The 27982-nt window shown below is 37.2% G+C and overlaps 1 protein-coding gene across 2 annotated transcripts; it reads left to right on the top strand.

The window, feature by feature from the left end:
• Nucleotides 1–633: 633 nt before the first annotated feature.
• Nucleotides 634–27741, top strand: FH (fumarate hydratase). 2 transcript variants are annotated; one of them, NM_001075803.2, is made up of 10 exons: nucleotides 634–788; nucleotides 7035–7169; nucleotides 10404–10514; nucleotides 14479–14655; nucleotides 16825–17007; nucleotides 19900–20065; nucleotides 21892–22095; nucleotides 22843–22970; nucleotides 24733–24886; nucleotides 27373–27741. In NM_001075803.2, the coding sequence occupies exons 1-10, from the start codon at nucleotides 657–659 to the stop codon at nucleotides 27513–27515; spliced, it is 1533 nt and encodes a 510-aa protein (NP_001069271.1). In that variant the 5' UTR covers nucleotides 634–656; the 3' UTR covers nucleotides 27516–27741. The 2 variants fall into 2 exon arrangements, with proteins under 2 accessions (NP_001069271.1, XP_059731382.1); XM_059875399.1 differs by lacking the exon at nucleotides 634–788 and adding an exon at nucleotides 8051–8182 and having other exon boundaries at nucleotides 7090–7169; nucleotides 27373–27730.
• The last annotated feature ends 241 nt before the right edge of the window (nucleotides 27742–27982 follow it).

The following is a 27982-nucleotide window of genomic DNA, read 5'->3' on the forward strand; positions in this document are numbered from 1 at the left end:
TGGAGAAGACTCTTGAGAGTCCCTTGGACTGCAAGGAGATCCAACCAGTCCATCCTAAAGTAGATCAGTCCTGGGTGTTCATTGGAAGGACTGATGCTGAAGCTGAAACTCCAATACTTTGGCCACCTCAGGTGAAGAGTTGACTCATTGGAAAAGACCCTGACGCTGAGAGGGATTGAGGGCAGGAGAAGAAGGGGACGACAGAGGATGAGATGCCTGGATGGCATTACCGACTCGATGGACATGAGTTTGGGTAAACTCCGGGAGTTAGTGATGGACAGGGAGGCCTGGCGTGCTGCGCTTCATGGAGTCGCAAAGTATCGGACACAAGTGAGCGACTGAACTGAATGGAACTGAACTAGCCACAGTAACACAGGAAAACTACTCCTGTCGTCTTTGAACAATGAAACTACTGGTTCAAGAAACCACGAACTCGCTTTCCCATCATTCCTTTCCCTTAAGTTTCCCAGGAATCCTAGTGCTCAAGAGGATGCAGTTAAGCCCGCCCCCTCACGTTTCCCTGGTCATTGGCCGTTGGTCCCGCCAGCTCGGTTTTGAGGCTGTTGATTGGATAAGAGTGGGGACCGTGGGGGTTCTTACAGCCTGTGTGGAGGCGTGGCCATAACGCCCGGAAGCTCTACCAAGGCCGCGGCGCTATGGATCGCGCGCTCCGGCTCCTCGCGCGTTCGCGTTTACTCTCGCGGAATCCAGGTTCCGCCCCCAAACCTGGCCTTGGCCCGGGTGGCCCAGCAGTCCTCCTGCTCCGGCCTCCGAACGCCGCTCGAATGGTGAGCTCGTGCTGCCCGACCGCCCTGGCCGCCCCGCGGTGACCTTCAGGCCTCCCGCCCTCCGGCCTTAGGGTCTCGGTACTGGCCCGTGTGTTGGAACTTCTCTGCCGGCCCGGGGCGCTTCCTCAGTTGGAGGAGCGCTCGGGAGGGGCGGCAGCTGTGGGCGAGAGTCATGCCGGGCCTCGTGGACCCTGCCCCTGCCGCGCTCACTTCTGTGGCGACTGCCCTTGCGAGGATGCTGAGGTGGACGGTGTGAGGAGGGGGCAGCCACGAGGTGGGACTGTGTCGTGAAGGGGCAGCTCCGCACCTGCCCTTCGTGGGCCCGGCTGAATCCAGCCCCTCGGAGCTAATTTCTGGGGTCACAGCTGTGCTGCTAGTCGTCTCCAGGCGGGGTTGGAAGGGTCTTGTGAACCTAAGAGATTTTACTTCTCATGCAATTGGCCATTTAGTTTGTGAGACTCTCTTTCCTCACGTAACTTTTGTAAAACCCGGAAATATGAAACTGGCAGAATGTCCTGAAGTACGTTGGAGAAAATTGCATGGGAACCTAACTATTGCTGAATCAGCACTTTTAATTGAGGCACGCCCTCCAAGGAACTAAACGTCCAATTTCAGGTTGGATACCCTAACTTACACGAGCTCTTTTTCACTTTAGAAAGTAACCTCCGGAAATTTGGGCTGTAGTAAATAAACATTGAATAGGTATGCTCACCTGTGTATTATCAGGAAAAGTGAGAGAAATAAATGCTGGTTTAGGAAGGCTTACTATTTTGCCCTATTCACTCTGATTTGTAGTTTGAGCTTTTATTCAGAGAGATGCGGCTTCAGACCCTATTCTATTACTCAGAGTTGGGATTTTGGTCAGGTAATACTGTAACACGACTGAGCGACTGAACTGAATACTGTAATACATACAATATTATGTAATACATAATAGTGAAGTCGCTCAGTCATGTCTGACTCTTTGCGACCCCATGGACATAGCCAGCCAGGCTCCTCTGTCCATGGGATTTTCCAGGCAAGAATACTGGAGTGGGTTGCCATTTCCTTTTCCAGGGGATCTTCCCAACCCAGGGATCGAACCCGGGCCTCCCGCATTGTAGGCAGACACTTTACCGTCTGAGTCACCAGGATACATGAAAATAATTACAGATACTCAGCAATGTTATCCCTGTGGAAATACTTTGAATTTGGGACGTGGTGAGTGCTTTATTAAATGAATGCTTCCATCTAGGGGATTTTAAAGGCCCAAGACATTTTCTGGACTATACACTTTAAGATAATTTGATGACATCACTATATCTGAAACTAGAAATCAAGGATGCTTTATATTTCTGCAACTCTCTGCTCGAATAATTTTAGTACACTTTAAAGCCTTTTAAAAAGTTATTTTTCACTTATTTAGTGTTTTGTAAAAAAGGAATAAAAGACTGAAGAACTGAATCTATCCTGCTGTTAATGTCAAAAAAAAAAAAAAGCACTATCTTGCTTTTAGTATTGTAGTATTAGCTAACATCAGGTGAGGATAGATTTTTTTTTGTCCCCAAAATTCTAAATACATCTTTTGCCCTCTAATCTTCTCAGCTCCAAAATCTCCGAGTTGATCTAAGTTTTTCTTGTTGCTAGTGTTAAGAAATAAACTATATTCAATACCCAGTGACAAACCATAATGTAAAAGAATATGAAAAAATATATATGTCTAACTGAGTCACTTTGCTGTACAGAAGAAATTAACACAATACTATAAATCAGTTATACTTCAATAAACTTTTTACAAAAAGAACTTCAAATAACCCTAAATTCCCTAAATTACCTTTCGTCTCAGTTAAGAATACAAGTTGGTCAGATAGGAAGATTATGTTGAATGCCCCCTGTGTGTGAAACAGTCACTGTGGGCACAGGGTTTAGACTGCTTGTGTGCATGCATCCCTACTCAGTCATGTCCAACTCTTTGCAACCCCATGGACTGCAGCCTGCCAGGCTCCTGTGTCTATGGGGGTTGCCATCCCCTTTTCTGGGGATCTTCCCAACCCAAGAATCAAACTCATTTCTCCTACATTGGCAGACAGATTCTTTACCACTGTGCCACCTGGGAAGACCTTATAGACTGCTGAGGCATGTTAAGGAAACAAAGCAGTTATTAGTAAATAAGCAAAGATGTCATGCACAGTTAAAGTTACTTCATCTTCAAGATGGCCATAAAGTCTGAAAACATGGATAATATTCTATATTGCAGTACAGTATCAATAAACCACTTATTACATATTTGTCAGTATTTTAAGACTTGGTGGTCACCCTGTACTTTAAGAACTGAAAGAATTTAAAAAGTCTCTTTAGAGAAACTGGAAACCCAAACAAAATGAAGTCACATTTGGGATTTTAAACCTCTTGAGATAGTCTTTCTGCCTAAGAAATGGTTTGGATTTTCTTGAATTCTGCAATATTCTTTGAAACCACCTAAGGCTGAGAATGTGAAAGGCATTTTACATTTTCTTTAAGAGATATCATGGTTTAGTTAATGGTTATCTTACACATGCGTAGGGATATATTATAGGCCTAAGGCCTGTACCTTTTTACTAACCTTTAAACGCTTTAGACTCTGGTAATTCTCCAAGCCAGGCTTCAACAGTATGTGAACTGAAACTTCCAGACGTTCAAGCTGGATTTAGAAAAGGCAGAGGAACCAGAGATCAAACTGCCAACATCTGTTGGATCACAGAAAAAGCAAGAGAGTTCCAGAAAAGCATCTTATTTCTGTTTTATTGACTATGCCAAAGCCTTTGACTGTGTGGATCACAACAAACTGTGGAAAATTATTAAAAGAGATGGGAATACCAGACCACCTTACCTGCTTCCTGAGAAACCTGTATGCAGGTCAAGAAGCAACAGTTAGAAACAGACGTGGAACAATGGACTGGTTCCAAATTGGGAAAGGAGTACGTCTGGGCTGTTTGTTGTCACCCTGCTTATTTAAATTATATGCAGAATACATCATGAGAAATGCTTGGCTGGATGAAGCACAAGCTGGAATCAAGGTTGCAGGGAGAAATATCAGTAACTTCAGATATGCAGAAGACACCACCCTTATGCCAGAAAGTAAAGAAGAACTAAAGAGTCTCTTGATGAAGGTGAAAAAGCTGGCTTAAAACCCAACATTCAAAAACCAAGATCATGGCATCCGGTCCCATCACGTCATGGGAAGTAGATGGGGAAACAATGGAAACTGTGACAGTCTTTATTTTTTGGGGCTCCAAAATCACTGCAGGTTATGACTGCAGCCATGAAATTAAAAGATGCTTTCTCATTGGGAGAAAAGCTATGACAAACCTAGACAGCATATTAAGAAACAGAGACATTACTTTCCTGACATAGGCCTGTCTAGTCAAAGCTATGGTTTTTCCAGTAGTCATGTATGGATGTGAGAATTGGACCATAAAGAAAGCTGAGCACCAAAGAATTGATGCTTTTGAACTGTGGTGTTGAAGAAAACTCTTGAGAGTCCCTAGGACCGCAAGGAGATCCAACCAGTCAATCCTAAAGGCGATCAGTCCTGAATATTCATTGGAAGGCCTGATGCTGAAGCTGAAACTCCAATACTTTGGCCACCTGACTCATTGGAAAAGACCCTTAGGCTGGGAAAGATTGAAGGCAGGAGAAGGGAATGACAGAGGATGAGATTGTTGGATGGCATCACTGACTCGATGGTCATGAGTTTGAGCAAGCTCCGGGAATTGGTGATGGACAGGGAAGCCTGGCGTGCTGCAGTCCATGGGGTCACAAAGAGTCAGAAACGACTGAGCAACTGAACTGAACTGAGACTCTTGACTGATAGCCTGTAAACTTGGAGACCACCTCATCAATTCCAGGTTACTGGGGTTAGTGGATGGTAATAGTACTTGGTATTTTTAGGACCAAATAGCCATCACACTGCAATGCACACTGGCCATATTATCCTTTCATGCTTCTCTAGGAGGGGAAGCAATTGTGAATAAAAATGCATCTCCCAGGACATTAGGAAATTGCAGTTTGTGCCTGCCCTATGCCTAGCTGGTTAGACTCTTTAAACTTCTCCCAGAAATTCTGCTCTCTGAATTATGAGATATAAAGACATGATTAAAAAAAAAAAACCCACAATTTTTTAAATAATAATTAAAAACTTATTTATATTTAATAGATACCATCATAACCTCACTTTTTCATCAAAAGCACTAATAATTTTTTTCATTAATTTAGTTGAGCAGTCCTCTTCTTGCCTAAGCCACTAGGAAGAGATAATGTAAGAAGGTTTTGAAAATCATACACATGGTTTTCAAACTTCAGGTGGACTCATTAGTGGGTGGAGAAATCAATGTAGTGGACAGTAAACAGCATTGGGGTTTTGACTGAATAGCATAGAATAGAAAATATGAGGGCAGGACAGATTGTTTCACAAAACGTTTGTTTCAGCCTTGTGTGTCTATACATGTGTGTTTATTATAATATAAAGGTTTTTTTTTTTTTTTCTGTAGGTCATTGTAAAGAGCCAGGCTTTTTTCAAATTACTGCTTTGGCCCTGGGTGCCAGAGTGTGAAATTTTGTGTGCACCCTTTAAGGGTGGAGTTTCTATTTCCCTCAGACCTCTGGCCAAAAGTGAGGCCTGTGGCCTCCAAAGCCAAAGTTTCAAGGGACTCTTCTCAGTGCAAGACCCCCAGGCTAGGGACCCTGACACTGGACCTGGCCCTCTTTCTCCTGGGGGAGAATCTCTGCAATTGTAATTATCCTCCAGTTTGTGGGTCACCTCCCCCCAGGGGAGTATAGGTCTTGACTTTACTATGTCTTCACCCCTCCTACCTATTTTGCCATGGTACCTATATATCTACAGTTGTAGAAGCTATTTTCTGCTAATTTTTCAGCTTTACTAATCAATCATTGCTCTGTAAATAATCATAATTTTGATGTGCTCTTGAGAGGAAATGAGCTGAGTCTTCCTGCTCTGCCATCTTAGCCACTCCTGTCCTCTGCAGACTTTTAGGCAGAAGAAGAAAATACACCTCACTGATTATACTCCTGTATTTCTCACTAGATACAAGGATATTTTTCTTTTCATACAATTTAAAAAGTTTTATAACATAAAGTTTTTTTGTTGTTGTTGTTCCATCTTTCTATTCCCAAGGGATAACTACAAAATTATTTGTTTCCTATACAGAGGACTATTTACTAAAATAAGATTACTTTGCTAGGTGTTTTTAAATCTTTTGAATCATCTGATCATGTTTATTTTATAATTAATGCAAGGAGAACATTAATTAAAATTCTGAGTATCTCTTTGAACTCTCTGTAAAATAAATATATGTAGATTCCAAATGTCTATTTTTTTTTCTTAATTAGTATAATTTGATGTACTTGGTAGAATCTTAGGTTCTCCATAAAAGGGTCGTGGGTTCTTATCCTAGGGAATGAGTTGACTTCAAGGTATAAACTCCTTAAAATCGTATATAAGATTTTACATATATTTATATTTATATTAATTTTTCTAGAGAGATGATCCAATACCCTGAGAAGGTTAGGAACTGATCTGGCCCATGTCTCTGTAAATTACACCATTTATTGTAATTATAGATTAGAAAAGCTGACTTGCTGAAGATGACACAGCTACCAGGTGGTGGGCCATCTCACTGCAAAGCCTGGAATATTTTGTGTTGCACTAAGCTCTCTCTCATGCATAATATTTATAGACAGTGGTTGAGCTTTGGTTAAATATATAATATTTTCAAACTTTGAAAGTATTGTTCTTAGGTTATTTTCCAAAGTTCTAGTAAAATAGTAAATGAAAGCTTGACCAATAATAGGCGTATTCCTGAATTGGAAAAGATTACTCTTTTGACTTCAAAGGCTTTCTTTGTATTTATCATGTGCATAGTGTATGAATCCTAGAATCCATCATTAACATCTGTATTAATTTGTGTGACTAAAATTTTCAGGAAAAAAACTGTAAGTGTGGGAGAACAATGAGAATCAAAGTGGAATTTTTTGTCTTTGTGGTACTTAAGAATTTCTTTTCCCAAATATGTTTCCTGTATATTGGAAACATATATTTCCAATTATTTTGGAATTACAAATTAAATTTATATTTCCAATTATATTTCCAATATTAAATAATTTCCAATTATTTCCAATAATTTCCTTTGTATTTCCTGTATATGATGTTATTTCTCCTGATACTTGTTTTCTTTTCAAGCTGTAACAGTGTCTTGTCTTTATTTTTAGGCAAGCCAAAATTCTTTTCGGATAGAATATGATACCTTTGGTGAACTCAAGGTCCCAAATGATAAGTATTATGGCGCCCAGACTGTGAGATCTACAATGAACTTTAAGATTGGAGGCATGACAGAACGCATGCCAGTAAGTGGCTTTTGTGGAAATGTTGGCTTATTTTAGATAAACTAGGTATTATTCAGTATTGAGAGTCACCCTACCTTATAAATATTTTGCAGAATTAAAACGTAAAGTCATTTCGAGAACTAGCTTTGTGAGTAATAAAGTGTTTCTCTCTCGTTAAACTTTTTAAAGTTTTAGTATGCTAGTGTTTTGAGCTATGACTTTGTGAGTCTTTTGGATTTTATTTGATAGAACTAAGTGATTTGTCTTTCATTCTTGCTTGGATTTTTCATATTTTTACTAGAATGTTGTAGTTTGTAAACATTTTAAATTTTGATTCTTTTTAATTGATGTAAAGCTTTTAAGAAACTGATTTAAAAGAAAACTTTTAAAAAAACTTTATTTTGTATTACGATATAGCTGCAATATATTTATATGATTAATCAAAGATTAATAAATATTAATACATTAATACAATTAATAAAGAATGCTGTGATAGTTTCAGGTGAAGAGCAAAGGATCTTAGCCATACACATACGTGTATCCATTCTCCCCCAAACTCCCCTCCTGTCCAATTTTTCTTTAATATTATACTTTATATCTATCTTGGCTTCAGTTTGTAGAAAAGTGTACACTAATTCATAAAAATACTATCTGTCATGATGTCTGGCATATAACATAATATATAAGTATTTGTTCAGTGCTACATGAATGATTTAATGATGAGAAAACTTTCTTATTTGTATGAAAACAAATATTTCATATATATATGAAAACCATATTTCATTAAACCCTTACCTTAGAACTAATCTTCAGTTAGATCTGATATGTACTACTAAGAAAGAAAAAATCTGCCAGTTAAAGTTGTGTCATGTCATTGATTTGAAGATACATCTTGATTTCAGAGATGTTAAAGTGTGAAAAGAATTGACAAAATATATTACATATCCTACTGGAGCCCAACTAGAGTATGAAAAATAGTCACCACAAGAATGCAGGATAGGCTAGTAAGCCTAGAAGTCCCCAGGCCTCATCTGGTGAGATACTGCTACCTTTATCTTTTAAATATACTTTTTATCTAAACAGTAATTTTAACTTCCATATTTTAGCTCATTACTAAGATTTCAAGACTGAATCTTGACAGATTTGTATGCCTTTCCAAGACGCAGTGGATCTTCTTAGAAAAATATCTCTGTAATTGTCAACCCACAGCCAGTCTAATGGTGAGGGCCAGACTACATGGTTGGGAGAGAGAGGGTAGCAGCTGATCCTGAATATTCCCATATAGTTCAACTCCTAGGGTTAAAAAGATCAGTCTTAAGCAATATTAATTGGAGTAAGCATGGCTCATGTTTTGATTTTCTTGCTTCAGCTAGCAAGGTGTGTGTTTCTGGGGTGGTGTGATTGCTGCTGCTGCTGTACCAGAGACAGAGCAGTTGTTTGGATCTGGACAGGTGTCTATGAAAGATGAATACAAGGGTTATCAATTTTTACATATTTGGCTTCCATCTGGATTAATTTTCTGAACTACATAAGATATAAAGCAGACTCTTTGTATCTGAGGTCCTTAGGAAAACAAAATCAAAAAAAATTTACGGACTGCTATGGACAGGGAGGCCTGGCGTGCTGCGATTCATGGGATCGCAAAGAGTCGGACATGACTGACCGACTGAACTGAACTGAATCTGAGTAAAGAATACTGAGACCCTTTCATCTCCAATGATATATTTACCATTTTGTTTTAGTAGTGCCCAGTGAAGCTCTGTACTGTGACCTTTTTTTATTTTTATGCATCCGCAGACATTGTGGGGTCAGTCACTCCATTTTGGTAGCCAGAGTTGATTGGCATTTGGTTGTGCCTTCAGCATTGGTTTGACCCACTGCAGTGTTCCTGTAGAAAATGAAATTCTCATTTGTTTTCATGTGTAATCCTATGTGTCATATCTTTCCATTTCATTTGGGTAAAACACTTGTAATGTTTTAATTTTAATTTCCTGGATTTAGCAGGAAATACTCTGAAACAGATTAGTGCTACTAACCATGGGGGAAGTGGGGGATGGTGCGCCATGGCAGACTGGTTCCTGGTCACTCACCAACCCCCAGGCCCTACGTGTTCCCCCACACCCCTCACACCCTCCAGCCACCACATTTTCATTCTCTTGATGGTTTACTGTGAAGAGGCTTTTTAGTTTGACATAGTCCAATTTGTTTATTTTTGCATCTGTTGCTTTTTCTTTTGGACTTCTCCAGAAAATCATCACTTAGACTGATATCAAAAAGCTTACCGCTTATGTCTTCAAGAGTTTTATGATTTCATGTCTTACATTCAAGTCTTTAATCCTTTTTGAGTTCATTTTTGTATATCGTATAAGATGGTGGTCCATTCTCATTCTTCTGCATGTGGTGTCCAGTTTTCATAGCACCATTTTGCTACCTTTATTTTACTTGTTGTTTTATTCTTTTCTAAAGAGAAGGAAAAATTATTACGTAGTGTAGAATCCAGTGAGGGAAAATAATGTTGTTGTTCAGTCACTAAGTGGTGTCCAACTCTCTTGAGACCCCGCCCATGGATTGTAGCCCACTAGGCTCCTCTGTCCATGGGATTTTTCAGGTAAGAATACTGGAGTGGGCAGCCATTTCCTTCTCCAGGAGATCTTCCCAAAACAAGGATTGAAGCCCCTGTATTGGCAGGTGGGTTCTTTACTATTGAGCCACCAGGGAAGCCCAAATAATGGTATGAGTGAAAAGTTACTCAGTTGTGTCTGACTCTTTGTGACCCTATGAACTGTAGCCAACCAGGCTCCTCTGTCTGTGGAATTTTCCAGGCAAGAATACTGGAGTGGGTTGCCATTCCTTTCTCCAGGAAATAATGGTATAGCCTGGTGAAATGGTTGAGTATCATTTGTTTTTAAATATGTGATGTAAAATCATGTGTGTTGTAATATCTTATAAAAAATAGGACAAATGGTATATTGTACATCTGTGTGAATGTGTGTATGTGTGTGTAAGGCATACATACATATCTGTGAAAAGTCATTGTATTTGCTTGTGTTCGGTTGCCTATACAAATAGATAAATGATGGTTCTTGGTTTTTATATGCCTATCTTTAATTTTTGTCTATATCCTAAACATTTTAATGTCATAATATTATTTAAGTTATTGTTTTCTGTACAATGTTTGTACCTGCATAAGATAGTAATCTTAAATTTCCATGCTTAAATTGCAAATTGAGATATTTTTCTGATTAAAAATTTTAGATCCCAGTTATTAAAGCATTTGGCATCTTGAAGCGAGCAGCTGCTGAAGTAAACCAGGATTATGGTCTTGATCCAAAGATTGCTAATGCAATAATGAAGGCAGCAGATGAGGTAAGAGGTGATAAGAGTGTTTACTTGTTGGCATTAGATCCCTATTATCTTCCGGATAATGATAAGCTCTGGCCTGAGGAAAGGGGCACTGAATTCTTGAGTTAATGTGTTTTAACATAGGATGACAATGTTATTATTTGGTAAGGATATTAATATGCTTCAAATATATATTGTGGCAAATTTTCTGGATGATTTTATACCTTTCATTTCTCTTTACTTTTCCTTGTAATTTATATAGTTTAAAGATAAGTTTTTAAAGAGGCACTCTTTGAACTTATATATTTGATTTCTTGTTTTATGTATAAATGATTCCCTTTAAAATTGGTTGTTTGATAATATGTGTACAGAATGTAATTTCACTCTTCCACCAATAACATGATTGTTGTGCAAAGATAAGCAGAGATAACAGCTTAAAAGCTCTAGATATAATGTTCATTGCAGTACTTTTTATTAAAGCAGCTGTTTAAACAAGTTAGATTGTGAAGCCACAGAAATTTAGTTTTTTAAAGAATGTCATAGAACAAAGCCTACCCATATAAGAAGTGGGGAGGAAAGATTGCAAAATGCATGTATTTTATGATCCCAATTTTGTTTAGAAAAAGTGAATAGAAAACACGTTTTTCTGCATATATACTCCCATCACTTGAAGTAGAGACTAGAAGGAGATGCCAAAGTTCTAATCATCTTTATTTCTGAGGGTAAAAGTATGATGACTGTTATACTTTTCTTAGTTCTCAGAATTTTTTACACTAATCACCTATTATTTTTATTCAGTTAGGAAAAAAGTTTTACTTTTAAATGAACCAGTTTTTTTAAGATAATAATTTCTAACGTGCACACCGATTTTCTTAGCTTAAAACTAAAATCATTCCAGAAGATGAAGTTAAGCGCTTACTTTCCCAGAGAACTTAAAATTAAAAAACTAACTAGCTCAGAATACAAAAATATGACAAAAATAGAGACAAGTCTAGACATGTTTATGTCTGTGCTTGGAGATTGCTACTCATGGGACATTTGTGGGATGCAGTAGCTACTAGTGAACTCACACTGTTAAGTCACTTGTTGGTTATAATGCTGACTCTGGCTGTAACATCTGTTGGATATTCTTGCTGAGTACCAACAGTGAATTTATCTAGAGACTTAACACATTTGCCAGCATTAACAGGTGGCCCTGTCTGGATATTACAGAGGGCAGTTGGAGAAATAGAAGAAAGATATCTTTGATTCAGTTTTCATTTGGAATCAGTGAAATTTTTATGCCATTCACAATAGATTATCTTTCACCTTTTAAAGTAGCAGTGGTTAATTAAAAAGATCATACACCATGACCAAGTGGGCTTTATCCCAGGGATGCAAGGATTCTTCAGTATCTGCAAATCAAATCAATGTAATACACCACATTAACAAATTGAAAAAGAAAAACCATATGATTATCTCAATAGATAATTTTTTGACAAAATTCAACATCCGTTTAGGATAAAAACTCTCACGAAAGCAGGAATAGAAGGAACATACCTCAACATAATAAAAGCTATACATGACAAACCCACAGCAAACATTATCCTCAATGGTGAAAAATTGAAAGCATTTCGTCTAAAGTCAGGAACAAGACAAGGGTGCCCACTTTCACCATTACTATTCAACATAGTAATTTGGAAGTTTTGGCCACAGCAATCAGAGCAGAAAAAGAAATAAAAGGAATCCAAATTGGAAAAGAAGAAGTAAAACTCTCACTGTTTGCAGATGACATGATCCTCTACATAGAAAACCCTAAAGACTCCACCAGAAAATTACTAGAAGTAATCAATGAATATAGTAAAGTTGCGGGATATAAAATCAACACACAGAAATCCCTTGCATTCCTATACACTAATAATGAGAAAATAGAGAAATTAAGGAAACAATTCCATTCACCATTGCAACGAAAAGAATAAAATACTTAGGAATATATCTACCTAAAGAAACTAAAGACCTATATATAGAAAACTATAAAACCCTGGTGAAAGAAATCAAAGAGGACACTAATAGATGGAGAAATAGACCATGTTCATGGATTGGAAGAATCAATATAGTGAAAATGAGTATACTACCCAAAGCAATTTATAGATTCAATGCAATCCCTATCAAGCTACTAACGGTATTCTTCACAGAGCTAGAACAAATAATTTCATAATTTGTATGGAAATACAAAAAACCTCGACTAGCCAAAGCAATCTTGAGAAAGAAGAATGGAACTGGAGGAATCAACCTGCCTGACTTCAGGCTCTACTACAAAGCCACAGTCATCAAGACAGTATGGTACTGGCACAAAGACAGAAATATAGATCAGTGGAACAAAATAGAAAGCCCAGAGATAAATCCATGCACCTATGGACACCTTATCTTTGACAAAGAAGGCAAGAATATACAATGGATTAAAGATAATCTCTTTAACAAGTGGTGCTGGGAAAACTGGTCAACCACTTGTAAAAGAATGAAACTAGAACACTCTCTAACACCATACACAAAAATAAACTCAAAATGGATGAAAGATCTAAACATAAGACCAGAAACTATAAAACTCCTAGAGGAGAACATAGGCAAAACACTCTCCAACATACATCACAGCAGGATCCTCTATGACCCACCTCCCAGAATATTGGAAATAAAAGCAAAAATAAACAAATGGGACCTAATTAAAATCTTCTGCACAACAAAGGAAACTATAAGCAAGGTGAAAAGACAGCCTTCAGAATGGGAGAAAATAATAGCAAATGAAGCAACTGACAAACAACTAATCTCAAAAATATACAAGCAATGCCTACAGCTCAATTCCAGAAAAATAAATGACCCAATCAAAAAATGGGCCAAAGAACTAAATAGACATTTCTCCAAAGAAGACATACAGATGGCTAACAAACACATGAAAAGATGCTCAACATCACTCATTATCAGAGAAGTGCAAATCAAAACCACTGTGAGGTACCATTTCACGCAGTCAGAATGGCTGCGATCCAAAAGTCTACAAGCAATAAATGCTGGAGAGTGTGTGGAGAAAAGGGAACCCTCTTACACTGTTAGTGGGAATGCAAACTAGTACAGCCACTATGGAGAACAGTGTGGAGATTCCTTAAAAAACTGGAAATAGAACTGCCTTATGACCCAGCAATCCCACTGCTGGGCATACACACTGAGGAAACCAGAATTGAAAGAGATACATGTACCCCAATGTTCATCGCAGCACTGTTTATAATAGCCAGGACATGGAAGCAACCTAGATGTCCATCAGCAGATGAATGGATAAGAAAGCAGTGGTACATATACACAATGGAGTATTACTCAGCCATTAAAAATAATACATTTGAATCAGTTCTAATGAGGTGGATGAAACTGGAGCCTATTATACAGAGTGAAGTAAGCCAGAAAGAAAAACACCAATACAGTATACTAACGCATATATATGGAATTATAGAAAGATGGTAACAATAACCCTGTGTACGAGACAGCAAAAGAGACACTGATGTATAGAACAGTCTTTTGGACTCTGTGGGAGAGGGAAAGGGTGGGATGATTTGGGAGAATGGCATTGAAACATGTATAATATCATATATGAAATGAGTCGCCAGTCCAGGTTTGACTCATGATACTGGATGCTTGGGGCTGGTGCACTGGGACGACCCAGAGGGATGGTACGAAGAGGGAGGAGGGTTCAGGATGGGAAACACATGTATATCTGTGGTGGATTCATGTTGATATATGGCAAAACCAATACAATATTGTAAAGTGAAAAAATAAAGTAGCAGTGTTTAGACTACAGAAGCTTCAATTTGCTGGACAGCCAGGAACTATAGTAGCACATGAAAAAAGTGAGTGTCTTTAAAATAGTACTATAAATGATGCCGACAATCATTTGATTCAAACAACTTAATGAATATAGAATTTTTCTTATTTTTTAAAATACATTTTTTAACATTTTGTTCTGCAGGTAGCTGAAGGTAAATTAAATGATCATTTTCCACTTGTGGTATGGCAGACTGGATCAGGAACCCAGACAAATATGAATGTAAATGAAGTCATTAGCAATCGAGCAATTGAAATTCTGGGAGGTGAACTTGGCAGCAAGAAACCTGTACATCCCAACGATCATGTTAATAAAAGCCAGGTCAGTATACGACTTCTTTTCCTTGTATAAACTGAGAAGAATCCTGAGATTTCCCTTGTAAAACAGGCATTAACTTTTGACAGGATTAACTCTGCTTATATTCTTTAATGGAAAGGACTTCTTTTATGTTCTTCTTATTTATTTTAGGAATCTTGAGTCTATGTATTAAATTTCATGAAAAGCACCTTTAGGGGGTAAAAATCACTTTTAGGATACTTGAATTTAGTATATGTTTATATTTTCATTGATTTATATTTTAAAAACTCTTTCTTTTGAAAAATAAAATTATTTATAAGAATTGCAAAGAATTTCAGAGTTTCTATGTACCGTTTACCCAGCTAACCTTAATATTAAATATTTTACATAACCCTGGTACACTTATCACACGAAGAAATTGAGATTGGTACAATACTCCTAAGCAGGCTTTATTAGTTTTCTATTGATGTCCTTCTTCTTTTAACCAGGATCCAGTCCATGCTCCACATTGTATTGTCATCACATCCCCTTGGTCTCCTCTAATCTGAGAGTTTGCCTTTTGTCTTTGTGACTTTTGAAAGCAGTGGTCAGATATTTCATAAAATGTCCCTCAATATAGGTTTGTCTGTTGTTTTCTCATGATTAGACTGAGACTGTGGATTTTGGGGAAGATTGTTAAGAAATGAAGGGCTCTTCTTGCATCATATCAGGGGTACATGATAATAGCACAAGTTGGTACTGGTGATGTTAGCTCGAATCACTTGGTTAAGATGGTGTCTGCCACTTGGTTAAGATGGTGTCTTCATTTTCCAATAGCCTATACTCCAGCTACTGCACTTAAGCTCTATTTCCTACAGGGAGAAATATCAAGAAATTTTTGGACACTTGTTAAAATAACCGTGAAATTAATAGAGAACTTTGAGGCTATGAAAACAGCCTCTTTTTCCCTAAACTTTTGCCTATTAATTTTTAACATTCATCAGAAGATCTTGCCAATAGCAATTACTGCTGTGATGTTTTAGTAGTAATTTTCTTCCCCCCCTCTTTCTTTTTGCATTAATTGAAATTTTTCTGTAAGGAATATTTACAGAATATTCTTCTTCTCTCTCCCCTTGGATTTATTTATTTATTTAATCATTTATATGTAAGCATGAATTCATTAATATTTTTTCTTAAGGTTATAATCCAGTATTTTTATTCTTTATGTTGCTACTCATATCGTTCCATAAAGCCACAGCATGTTGACTCCTGTGTCCTTTGAACATGCCACCATCCCTTTTTTTTTTTAAGGCACTTAATTTTTCCACTACAGGATGCTCCAGGCTTATCATCTTGTATTTTTCCTGTCCTAACCCCCCTAAGCAATCATTTTTCCAAAGACCTTTTGGAGGATCTTATTGGGAAGTGATATTTAAAAATCAGGATCTGGGTACCTAGTGTAATTTAAAGTATAAGGAAGTTTATTTATTTATTTATTTATTTATTTCACATTGCATGGTGTGAAGGATTTTGTAGACCTAGGACTTGCATTTAAATATGAGTTTATCTTTTATGTATATTGAAGTCTGAAATCTACTTCAGAATAACCTAGTGTGTATGGTCAGGTAGAGGACTGAGGTGGAGTTAAAGATAACGTCGTAATTTAAAAGTACAGGTTTACATTTGACAAAAGAGCATGGTGTTTATAGACTACCTGGTCAGGTCCCAGTTCTGCCAACTCTAAATACTTTGGCATGGCACAAATAATTTCTTTGACAGATTCTGTTCTATTTTTAAAGTGGTGACCTATCTCGCAGAATTTTCCTCAAGTTTAGTGAAGGAAGAAATGTTTATGAAAGACTGTATGTGTTATTTAACTGTAAGATGTTTTATTACTGCTATCCTTATATTTGCTAGGTATATTTCTTTGTGTCTTGCTGTTATTTATTAGCAGGTAGATACAGTAATATGTAATATATTCATTGTAGGTGGTCTGTGTAATACCGACCTAAATACCTTCTGTAAAGGAAATCAGGTTGCTTCTTTTGCTTCTTATTTGATCCTAAGTGACTTGGCACACATAAATATAATAGAGTACTAAATATGCCACATTTTGAGTAGTCACTTAGTGAGATTTTCAACTGAGACATTCAAGTTTGGTTTTTTTGGCCTATGATTTAACATTTTATGTTTCTTTTGAAAACTTTCCGACAGAGCTCAAATGATACTTTTCCCACAGCAATGCACATTGCTGCTGCAATAGAAGTTCATGAAGTGCTGCTCCCAGGACTACAGAAGCTGCATGATGCTCTGGAAGCAAAATCCAAAGAGTTTGACCAGATCATCAAAATTGGGCGTACTCATACACAGGATGCTGTTCCACTTACTCTTGGGCAGGTATATTGAGTGTGATTAGATTTGGTTCCATTGTGGGCTTGGTACAAATGGCCAATGTATTACCCTCTAAATCACACTGGTTTAAATGGCCAAGTTTGTAACAGTTCAGTTCAGCAACAGAGATGATTCTGCATTAACCTGTCAGTGATTTTTATTGGCATCCACTCAGGAGAAGAGCAGGGCATACTGGTTATGAACCAGACTCCACATCAGTCTGCTTGAGTTTAAATCTTAGCTTTGCTATATGTAAACTATTGGACCTTAGGAAACTTAGCTTTTCTTTGCGTCAGTTTTTCTAGCTGTAAAACCAAGAAAATAATATCTCTTTCGTAGAATAGTTATGAGGTTCAAATAAGCTAATTCATGTAGAATGCTTAGAACTGTTTGTGATATATTGTAAGCACATATTGGTGTTAGCTGTCATCATCTTTATCAGTATCATTATCATAATTTCTTCCTTTGTCTCTCTTATTCTAAATTAGTAAGTTCTTTAAAAATTAATTTTAAAGTGGTTAAATGTTTTGGCCACATGTAAAAGAGGTATTACTCTTTTCCAAAATACAAAAAGCATTTTTATGTTTCTTTATGATGGCTCAGAGGGTAAAGCGTCTGCCTGCAATGTGGGAGACCCGGGTTTGATCCCTGGGTCAGGAAGATCCCTTGGAGAAGGAAATGGCAACCCACTTTGGTACTCTTGCCTGGAAAATCCCATGGATGGAGAAGCCTGGTAGGCTACAGTCCATGGAATCGCAGAGTTGGAGACTACTGAGTGACTTCACTTTCAGTGATACTTTAAAGAATGTCTAATAGTACACATTGCAGAGCAAATACAAGGAACAGATTTTGTCTCAGTAAGCTCACTCCACTTTGAGGTAGGACATACACAAATTCTATATCAAGTATCAGTAACAGTATTTTTGTAGAAATTCAAGTTAGTTGTGAGAGTTTGGCTGCTGGTTATTTGGAAAGATTTCATTTGTAGTTTTGTTCATCTGATAGCAAACAATGGAAAAAAACATGACCATTTACCTTAAGTTTATGACAGCAGGAATGAGGAAAACTGGAAATGATTAATTGAGGTACACATGATGTGACTAAATAAAGCTTACTAAATTAAGTTGCTTCTTAAGCTGTATCTTATTTCTCTTTACATCATTGGCTCTTCAGTTCAGTCTCTCAGTCGTGTCCAGCTCTTTGCGACCCCATGAATCGCAGCACGCCAGGCCTCCCTGTCCATCACTACCTCCCGGAGTTCACTCAAACTCATGTCCATTGAGTCGGTGATGCCATCCAGCCATCTCATCCTCTGTCATCCTCTTCTCCTCCTGCCCCCAATTCCTCCCAGCATCAGGGTCTTTTCCAATGAGTCAGCTCTTCACATGAGGTGGCCAAAGTATTGGAGTTTCAGCTTTAGCATCAGTCCTTCCAATGAACACCCAGGACTGATTTCCTTTAGAATGGACTAGTTGGATCTCCTTGCAGTCCAAGGGACTCTCAAGAGTCTTCTCCAACACCACAGTTCAAAAGCATCAATTCTTCAGCACTCAGCCTTCTTCACAGTCCAACTCGCACATCCACACATGACCACAGGAAAAACCATAGCCTTGACTAGACGGACCTTTGTTAGCAAAGTAATGTCTCTGCTTTTGAATATGCTGTCTAGGTTGGTCATAACTTTGCTTCCAAGGACTAAGCGTCTTTTAATTTCATGGCTGCAGTCACCATCTGCAGTGATTTTGGCTCTACCATACATAAGTTCTAAGGAGATACAGTATCTGTTTTTGAAACTTTTGAGTATCTCTCTGGTTTCTAGTTTTTTTCCTGTTTTTTTTGAGTGTTACATGTAGGAAAACCATTATGTGCTAAAGTCCATTTGGGCCATGACTCAGCTTCCTATGTAAAATCATCATTCTTTGTGACAGAAAGTTAGATTTTTCTGTTTATCTTACCAGAGGTATTTATACTTGCTTTTATTGAAATAGTCTTTTGAGTTTCTTGAGTGTAATTTTTTCTCTAATAAAATGTATTCCTTAAGTGAATCCACCTGGTATATATGTAAGTGATATTAGATCAGATGGAAAGAAGTTGTATCTTCTAAAAAGTGTTTTCTTTAGAGCAGTGTGAAATCCCAGTACTAATCAAAAGTATTCATGGTGTTTCAGTGTTGTTAGATAGGGTAAAGAAAAGATAGATTGAGTGTAACCATATATCCTGGCTTGCTCAGTTGAGTTCTAGTTTATGCCCTCTGTCCTTGCATAGTTCTTACTTAATAGGGCCCTTGCTCTGTTTCAAACATGATGATTTCTGTGGTTACTTTGCTTAAAGTATGTTGTACTTTGGGAAGCAGTGTGGCATTCATAGCAGAATTAAAATGCATCATGAAGCTACCCAGGGTCTTACTCTACCCTGTTACCTTCTTAGGCTGTTCAATAAGTCACTTAGCTTCTTGAGAGCTTTTTAAAACACCCTCAAATTCCACGTCAGGTTTTTTAACTGAAATTGTCTTAAGGAGATTCAGTTTTTTTCTTTCTTCAAGTTATTTGAAATGCACCAACAAAATAAATCATTTGCATATAAACCAATAATTTAATGTAGTAAAGTTGTGTTTTTTTACGTTTATTTCCTGTGTTGGTTTTCTATTAAAAGAGTGGTTTATAGTTTATAGGTAGGGTGCATGTTGTTATCAGTGGCATGGCCTACCTGATAGGTTTCTAAATGCCCTTTCACCCTTGTACATTGCTTATCATATAGATTAATGTAATTGCCACTTGAGTAGCTTCTAATTTTGTACCTGAGATGTGTTTTTTAAAAACTTATATTCAATGCAGTTAGAGTGACTTACATGCCATTAGGAAATTGTATACTCTCACCTTAATTTCTTTATTTTTTCAGGAATTTAGCGGTTATGTTCAACAAGTGAAATATGCAACAACAAGAATAAAAGCTGCCATGCCAAGAATTTATGAGCTCGCTGCTGGGGGCACTGCTGTTGGCACTGGTTTAAATACTAGAATTGGCTTTGCAGAAAAGGTTGCTGCAAAAGTGGCTGTGCTCACAGGTAGGTGATAACATGGCTTACTACTTATTACCATTAGACCAGTCTGTGTTTTTCTGGGTGTTTCTGCTTTGAATTCTTACAGATTTAAAGTTAGAAATAATACTTCCCCATCAGTCATCTACTTTGTGTCTGTTTTAGAAGTTGTGATATTAATCCTTATCCAGTATTCCATCTGTAAGTTCATATAACATGTAATTATTAAAATCTATTAGTGCTAATTTCATTTACTATCTGGTAGTATTCAATTATTTTCCATTTAAAGCTGTTGTAGGCTTCCCTGGTGGCTCAGTTGGTAAAGAACCTGACTGCGATGTAGGAAACCTGGGTGTGATCCCTGGGTTGGGAAGATCCCCTGGAGAAGGAAATGGCAACCCACTCCAGTAATTTTGCCTGGGAAATCCCATGGACAGAGGGTCCTGGTGGGCTACAGTCTATAGGGTTGCAAGAGTCACATGACTTAGCAACTAAATCACCACTAAAGCTGTTTTGAATACTTGTTTTCAAAGTAGGAAGAATCAAATGATTGGTGAGAAATTCATTTGAATAACAAGTATGTTAGAGATTGACTGGCTTAATTTCTTTTTTCCCTATGGCATACTGTGACATTTCTTTGAATTAATGACCTTTTTGAAGGTCTCAATAATAGTAACTGTTACTAGAGCTGTTGTCTCCAGAAAACTCTTATTAACATGCAGATCTTAACAGAGAGTACAGATAATTCTACATTTCTTATTATTGCTTACTAGCAGAGATTTGACTTTTAATTAAACTTCAATCAGTGAGAATTGTAATATGGGGTCTAGAATATGTAGATCTTTAAAAATTTGAACATGGGAGCGACTGAGAATGTCTAGTTCATTTTGACTTCCTGATCTCACAGAGGAGCTTGTAGGTCCTGGCTAGAGAACAGAATGCATGTGTGCTCAGCCACTTCAGTAGTGTCTTTTGCGAGTCCGTGGACTCTAGCCCACCCGGCTTCTCTGTCCATGGGATTTCCCAGGCAGGAATACTGGAGTGGTTTGCCATGCCTTCCTCCAGAGGCTCTTCTCGACCCAGGGATCAAACTTGTAGTTCTTACATCTCCTTCATTGGCAGGCATGTTTTTACCACTAGCGCCACCTGAAAAGCCCAGAGAAGAGACTGCTGCTGCTGCTGCTGCTGTGTCGCTTTAGTCGTGTCCGACTCTGTGCGACCCCATAGATGGCAGCCAACCAGGCTTCCCGTCCCTGGGATCCTCCAGGCAAGAACACTGGAGTGGGTTGCCATTTCCTTCTCCAGTGCATGAAAGTGAAAAGTGAAAGTGAAGTCGCTTAGTCGTGTCCGACTCTAGTGACCCCATGGACTGCAGCCTACCAGGCTCCTCCGTCCATGGGATTTTCTAGGCGAAAGTAATGGAGTGGGGTGCCATTGCCTTCTCCAAGAGAAGAGAGTAGGATGCCTCAAATGGGGGGAAAATTGTACTAGGAAAGGAGTTCGGAATCGAGTGGAGTGAATTTTACCTACTTTTCATCTTTACTCACGGCATCATACACATGTGTTTGCAATAGCAGAATGATTTTTCATTTAGTATTTTATATTTCTTTCAACATTTATTGTGCTTGTTTTATCTTTTAAATGTGCTAGTATCATTAGATTCCTTCTACTCCTCAGGACATCTTGAAGAAATGTAGAGAAAGCTTGAGTCTTAAGCATTTCTTTCTGAAGTTAAATTTTTATTCTGTTTTTGCTTATGTCATATACTGACAGTTTCTGTTTAACTTGCTGATATTAGAAAAATGTTTAATTTTACCTGTTAACTCATACAGGTTATTGATTTTTTTCTTCAGGCTTACCTTTTGTCACAGCTCCAAATAAGTTTGAAGCTCTGGCTGCTCATGATGCTTTGGTTGAACTCAGTGGAGCCATGAATACTACTGCTTGCAGTCTGATGAAGATCGCAAATGATATTCGTTTTCTGGGTTCTGGTCCTCGCTCAGGACTGGGAGAATTAATTTTGCCTGAAAATGAACCAGGAAGCAGTATCATGCCAGGTAATCATGTAGCTGGCTCCCAGGTGGCTCATTGGTAAAGAATATACCTGCCAAGCAGGAGATGCAGGTTTGATCCCTGGGTCAAGAACATCCCCTGGAGAAGAAAATGGCAACCCACTTTAGTATTCTTGTCTGGAAAATTCCATGGATAGATGAGCTTGGTGCACTACAGTCTGTGGGGTCGCAACTAGTTTGACATGACTTAGTAACTAAACAACAACAATCACCACATAGCTGATAAATGTTAGAACTGAAACTTGATTAGAACCCAGGCATTCTCATCTACAAAGCACGGCTGTTTTAGTTTAACATGATCTGTAAGTAGATGGGGACGTATGTGGCACACTTGTTTCAGAATGTGCTTAGGGCTGCCTTTGATCAGAACTTCTGGGAGCATCACCAACAATATAGGAGAAAACAATTTTAGTTAGTATCGTGTATTCTGATTTCCATATTAGAAAATGTGTAAATAGTTCTTTCACAACCCAAAGCAAATAGAATTCTAGAACAGGCTATTAAAGTGATCTTAATGGGTTGAATAAAAAGAATTATATCACATGTCTCTTATTTCATTTTTTGCTTTGGGCTTTGGCCAGTGAGGTATGGGAGGCTACACAGATATGGTTGGGGCCTTGCTTTATTATATGTCTTGCTTTGTCTTTTCTTCTTTTCTTGTTTATTTGATCTAAAACCTAATTTTAACTCATACTTGAATCCATCGGTGTGCTCGATGTGGTTTTCTTGAAGGAAAGGTGAACCCCACCCAGTGTGAAGCAATGACCATGGTTGCAGCCCAAGTCATGGGGAATCATGTCGCTGTTACCGTTGGAGGCAGCAATGGACATTTTGAGTTGAATGTTTTCAAGCCAATGATGGTAAGTTTTTGATTTTTAATGCCTTTGACCCAAAGCTAGTTGTCTTGGTTTTTGTCTTTCATAAAGATTTCTTAAAGTTCATTAGGTGTTAAGATAATATGAGTAGCAGTTGGAAGTCAAGCATATATTAATGTTAGAAGATTAATCCTGGATATTTAATTAGGTGACTTTTAGCTTAAGTAATTGATGGTTTGCTTTTTATAACAGGAAGAAAAATTCTGAAAGTGGGTTATAGGTTTCTTTCTTGTCCCTAGCCACTGGGGACGCCAACTGCTAGAAATAAGTTCTAGTTCCTCAGTTAATAAACAGAGGAAAGAAAGAAACTCTGCCTCCATTCTGTCTCCTTCTTACTGCTGCTTTCTTCCTCTCCATATTCAGCTGTTGTAAAGGAATGCCCACTCTCACTTGCATATGCACTGCAGTTGGGCTTCCACACTTGCACTTGTATTTGAATTGTTTTTGTAGCACTGTTGAGTCCAACAGACATGCCACGGCTCTTAACTGCCATCTGACCTAGACTTGTCCCTTGAGACACTTTTGTCCTTGGTTTATTCAGTAATTTCTATCTAGTTCTCTTTCCTTTCTCTCTCAAGACTTTGATTGGTCTTACTCTTCCATACACCTTGAAAACATTGTGTCCACTCAATGTTCAAATCTGTTCTATTTCCTTCATCTTTGTGAAGATGGAACAAAATGGCATCATCTTTTATCCAGTTTCCCCAACTTCAGATAATGGAACTGTTACCTATTAGAGTCCTCTATTTGTGTGAAGTGTTATATCTAAATATATATTAAAGGCTTATTTGTAGTTTATATCTGATGTAAAGTCTGATTTTAATTTGATAAGAACATGCAAATGACAAATATTATGTTTATTCATTCACTGTATTCATTAAATATTGACTGAGTACTAGTCTATGTCAGGCACTGTCCTGGTTGCTAGTGATAGAGCAATGAACAAAACAAATTTTTTTGCCCTTATGTGATATGCACCCTAGTGGAAAATAGAAGACAGACAAAAGGACATCTCATATCAGAAAGCTTTTCCTTTCAGGTCAGATTCCAAACAGTTAATACCAGCTGCCTGGCAGATACATGTGCATAACATTAAATGTCTTGCAGTTTTTTTTTAAAAGATCTGTTTTGTTTTTAATAGTAAGTCGAGATAATCAACATTTGCGATATAATAAAGTTGTTAGTATCAAATTAAACCTTGGAAGTTCTGTGTGAGTCCACTGTTGGAAGTACTGTTTTCAGACCCTGGGATTTTAGACCAGAGAGATTAGGATGTGGATATATATTTATTTTAATATATGTTGGAAATGTCACAAAAAATGCTAAAACAAACTAACATGCTGATCATTAAGAACTGAGAAGCCCTGGCTTCACTCATTGCCTCACACACACGCTGAACTTTACAACCTCTGACTATTTCATTTCTCTCCATCAGTAGAACTTCATCAACTCCTACAACTGGAATTTATTTTCTTTCTCTGCGTTCTTTAACATTTCATACCTGTATTTTATAATACCACAGACTATCTCGTGCTTTAGTTTTTTTGTGGTTATGCCTTTTCACCTCTTAAAAAAGCACTTCTCTGTCCTCAAATGTTTATAGTTTCTTTCATATTTTTGGGGGGTATGATTTCTTACAGGTTGTAAGAGTGCTATATGTTAATTGAATTATATTCATATATGAACTAGCAAATATGTTATCGAACAAAGAAAAAAGCTAGGCTTAATAAATCTGTCTCTCTCTCAGATTAAAAATGTGTTACACTCAGCCCGACTGCTGGGGGATGCATCGGTTTCCTTCACAGAAAACTGCGTGGTGGGAATCCAGGCCAACACAGAAAGGATTAGCAAGCTGATGAATGAGTCCCTAATGTTGGTGACAGCTCTTAATCCTCACATAGGTATGCGTTTAAAGAATAACAATGTCATTTTGAATATACAGTTTAAAAGCTGAGAAAGTTTTAAGAGACTTTAAGACTACTGGATCAATGTTAGTGAACAACAGATTTCTTTTGAACATTGTCTTAAAGACATTTTGAATTGTGTTGAAAGATGCTATATATATTATTTATAACCTTTATGGTGTAATATTTCTTTCAAAACTTGATTGATTATACTTCATTTTATTTGAAATGTGGCAAGTTCAGAAGTAGAACTTAAAGCTTATTTTAATCTTAATAGGATTTAGATACTATGGGACATTAAATTCAGATACTAAATATCCTCTCAGTTTGTATTGTTGGGACTTGCTGACTAACAACACTGAACGAACTCATTTTTCTACCTTGTCTAGATGCTACTATACTTTTGTTGTTGTTGTTTTATTCAACTCAGAAATGGATTAAATTAAAAAAAAAAAAGGGTTATGTATGCATGTCTTATAGGGAAAGGGGGGAAATATTTTGTCTAAAACTGTGGCTTTTGTGTTGCAGGCCTTTTCCAGATTTATAAATATTTCATTATATAGATTCAAACTTGTTAACTTGGATTATAGATCGACCATAATGATCCCTGTTAAATACACTATTTTAACTCATAGATTTTGAGGCACTCACTGCTTTATGTTATAATGTATTAAAAGCCTTTTCCCACCATTTCCTTACTGCTGAGCTGAGGGTTTTGTACATTAGAACAAGTTATGATGCAGTCTTTTGGTGTGATATGAGTACTTTTTTAAAAAAGTCTTTAATAATCTTATACTTTCAAGGCTGATTTTATATCTTGGCTTCATGTCAAACTATAATTTCAGTCTTATAAAGTTAGAGCTCCTGACTGCTGCAGGTAGCTGTGAGCCCAATATACTGTCTGTTTTTGGAATAGTATGAAAATTGGCAATAATACTGGATTCTTTTGAAATTATTGTACCTTAGCATTCAGCTAGAGAGATGTACAGAGGAACCCAGAGGTTCATGGGAGAAATGTTTCATCATGTTTATATTCCAGAATTTGTTACTAAAATGTTTAAATTAGAGACACTCCTAAAGCAGAATGATTGATATCTTTCTTTGAGTCAGTTTAATGTGAGGTAAAGGCCGTTCAAGAATAAGTGGGCAAAAGCACGCCTGACTGGTGACAAAGCATGAGCCTTACAACTCCACATCATGGGTTCTGATTGTGCTCATTATGTATAACAGGTAGTCATGTTTTTGGGACTTGAATGAAAACTGAAAGGGTTAGCATAATGCATAGACTTTAATGTCATTATTAACGTTAATGTCATTATTAACATTAAAGTATGGAATGTCTAATATTAACCCCAAAGGTTTAACATGAGAATTCTTTCAAAGTTAGTTTGATCAGTAAATGCCCATTTCAACATGTTTAGCATTCAGTGTTAATTTTGTATTAACTATGTCCATAATGTTTCATAGGTAGATTAATTGATACTATGAGTAACGTCTTATACGTGGTTGATAATCACACATGACACATAACATTTTGTAGGTGGTTAATAACTGCACATGACACATAACATTTTTTAAAAATATTTATTTGGCTGCACATCTTGCTTAGTGGATAATCATTGCAGACTTCTCTTTGTTCATACCCCTCTAATCTTGTTTTTTTTTCCTCCTTCATTGGTTTCATTTTTGTTAATTTCTCTTCTTTCTGGTTTTTGCCTTTTTAAAAAAATTACATTAAATCAAGATAACCAGAATTGCCCTGCCTCTATTAATTTTAAAAGCAAATAACTTTGATGTAAACAGTAGACCTGTGACCTCTTGTGCAAGTATATGTTTGTCTGAAACTTCCCTACTTGTACTGTGTACCGTCTGAAAAGAGTGGAGAACAGAAAGAGATGCTGGAAGCTCTGAAGGTGTGTGTCTCCTCAGAGCCCTGCCTGCTCCTCCCTCATTGTGAGAGGACTCTCCTCTCTTTTCCCTCTTAGAGCCCTTTACCTTTACCACAGTTCCTGGTCATGCAGTCCTGTATTTTTTGTACTGCTGCAGCACTAAGCTTATTAATGCTTTGTTAGAAAGATAATTATTTTTGGTTAAACATACTATTGAAACAGCACATTTATACTACCCAGATGTAGACTTCTATGTCTTGGTGCTACATGTGTATGTGTGTGTTTGTGTGTGTAGAGAGAGATGTCTTATGTGTATATATTTTCCCCCTTATGAAAATATCTGTATTAGTGAGCATTTCAGTTTAGGGACACATCTTATAGAATGTGAGGTACGTATTACTTAAGAAAAGTGAAGAAAGGTTTTATTCTGTATAAGAAGTGACAGCTATCAAGATAACCCACTGCTAAATATTTTTAAGATTAAAAAATGTTTACTTAAGAGGTTGGTAGCATCAAATAAATAATAATGATTACTCTTGCTTTAGAAAACCAAGTTTCACTACTAACTCCTATGTCACCTTTTAATTTCTTCAGGGTATGACAAAGCCGCCAAGATCGCCAAGACTGCACACAAAAATGGATCAACCTTAAAGGCAACTGCTATTGAACTTGGCTATCTCACTGCAGAGCAGTTTGATGAGTGGGTAAAACCGAAGGACATGCTTGGTCCAAAGTGATTTAAATAAATGTATAATAAAAATGATTATGTCATATAAAATAAAAAGTGATACAGACTCCTTATATTTCTCAAACAAAAATGGATAAATATGAAAGAAAATTGCTATTGAACTTGACTGTCTCTAGCAGAGCAGTTTGGTCAGTGTATAAAACCCCAGGACATGCTAGGTCCAAAATGAATTTTAAAAGTGTCAAATAAAATCACTAAATTATATAAAATCAAAAGGAAAACAGACTTATTTTTCTTCTATCTTAGTTGACATAGTTGAATCTGTGATTTTTGTGCATGGGTGTTTACCATTTCAGATGTTTTGTAAGAGGCATATGAATTTTTAGAGTTTTCATTTTTTTAGTTGGTGTTGTTTTAAACAAATTTTCTTATGGTAAAAAAAGTACCTGTGACCTCATTCCCAAGTTATGTCTTCAGACATCTTTTATTTTCCTGTAATTTGGGAGCATAAGCGAC

Source organism: Bos taurus, chromosome 16 (assembly GCF_002263795.3).
Source record: "Bos taurus isolate L1 Dominette 01449 registration number 42190680 breed Hereford chromosome 16, ARS-UCD2.0, whole genome shotgun sequence".
Taxonomy (NCBI): domain Eukaryota; kingdom Metazoa; phylum Chordata; class Mammalia; order Artiodactyla; family Bovidae; genus Bos; species Bos taurus.

Bases quoted from the DNA above. Each gene is read 5' to 3' on its own strand.
- FH (NM_001075803.2), top strand. From the start codon at position 657: ATGGATCGCGCGCTCCGGCTCCTCGCGCGTTCGCGTTTACTCTCGCGG. The intron at 14,656-16,824 runs GTCAGTATACGA...ACTTTCCGACAG, and splicing joins ATCATGTTAATAAAAGCCAG to AGCTCAAATGATACTTTTCC. The intron at 24,887-27,372 runs GTATGCGTTTAA...TAATTTCTTCAG, and splicing joins AGCTCTTAATCCTCACATAG to GGTATGACAAAGCCGCCAAG.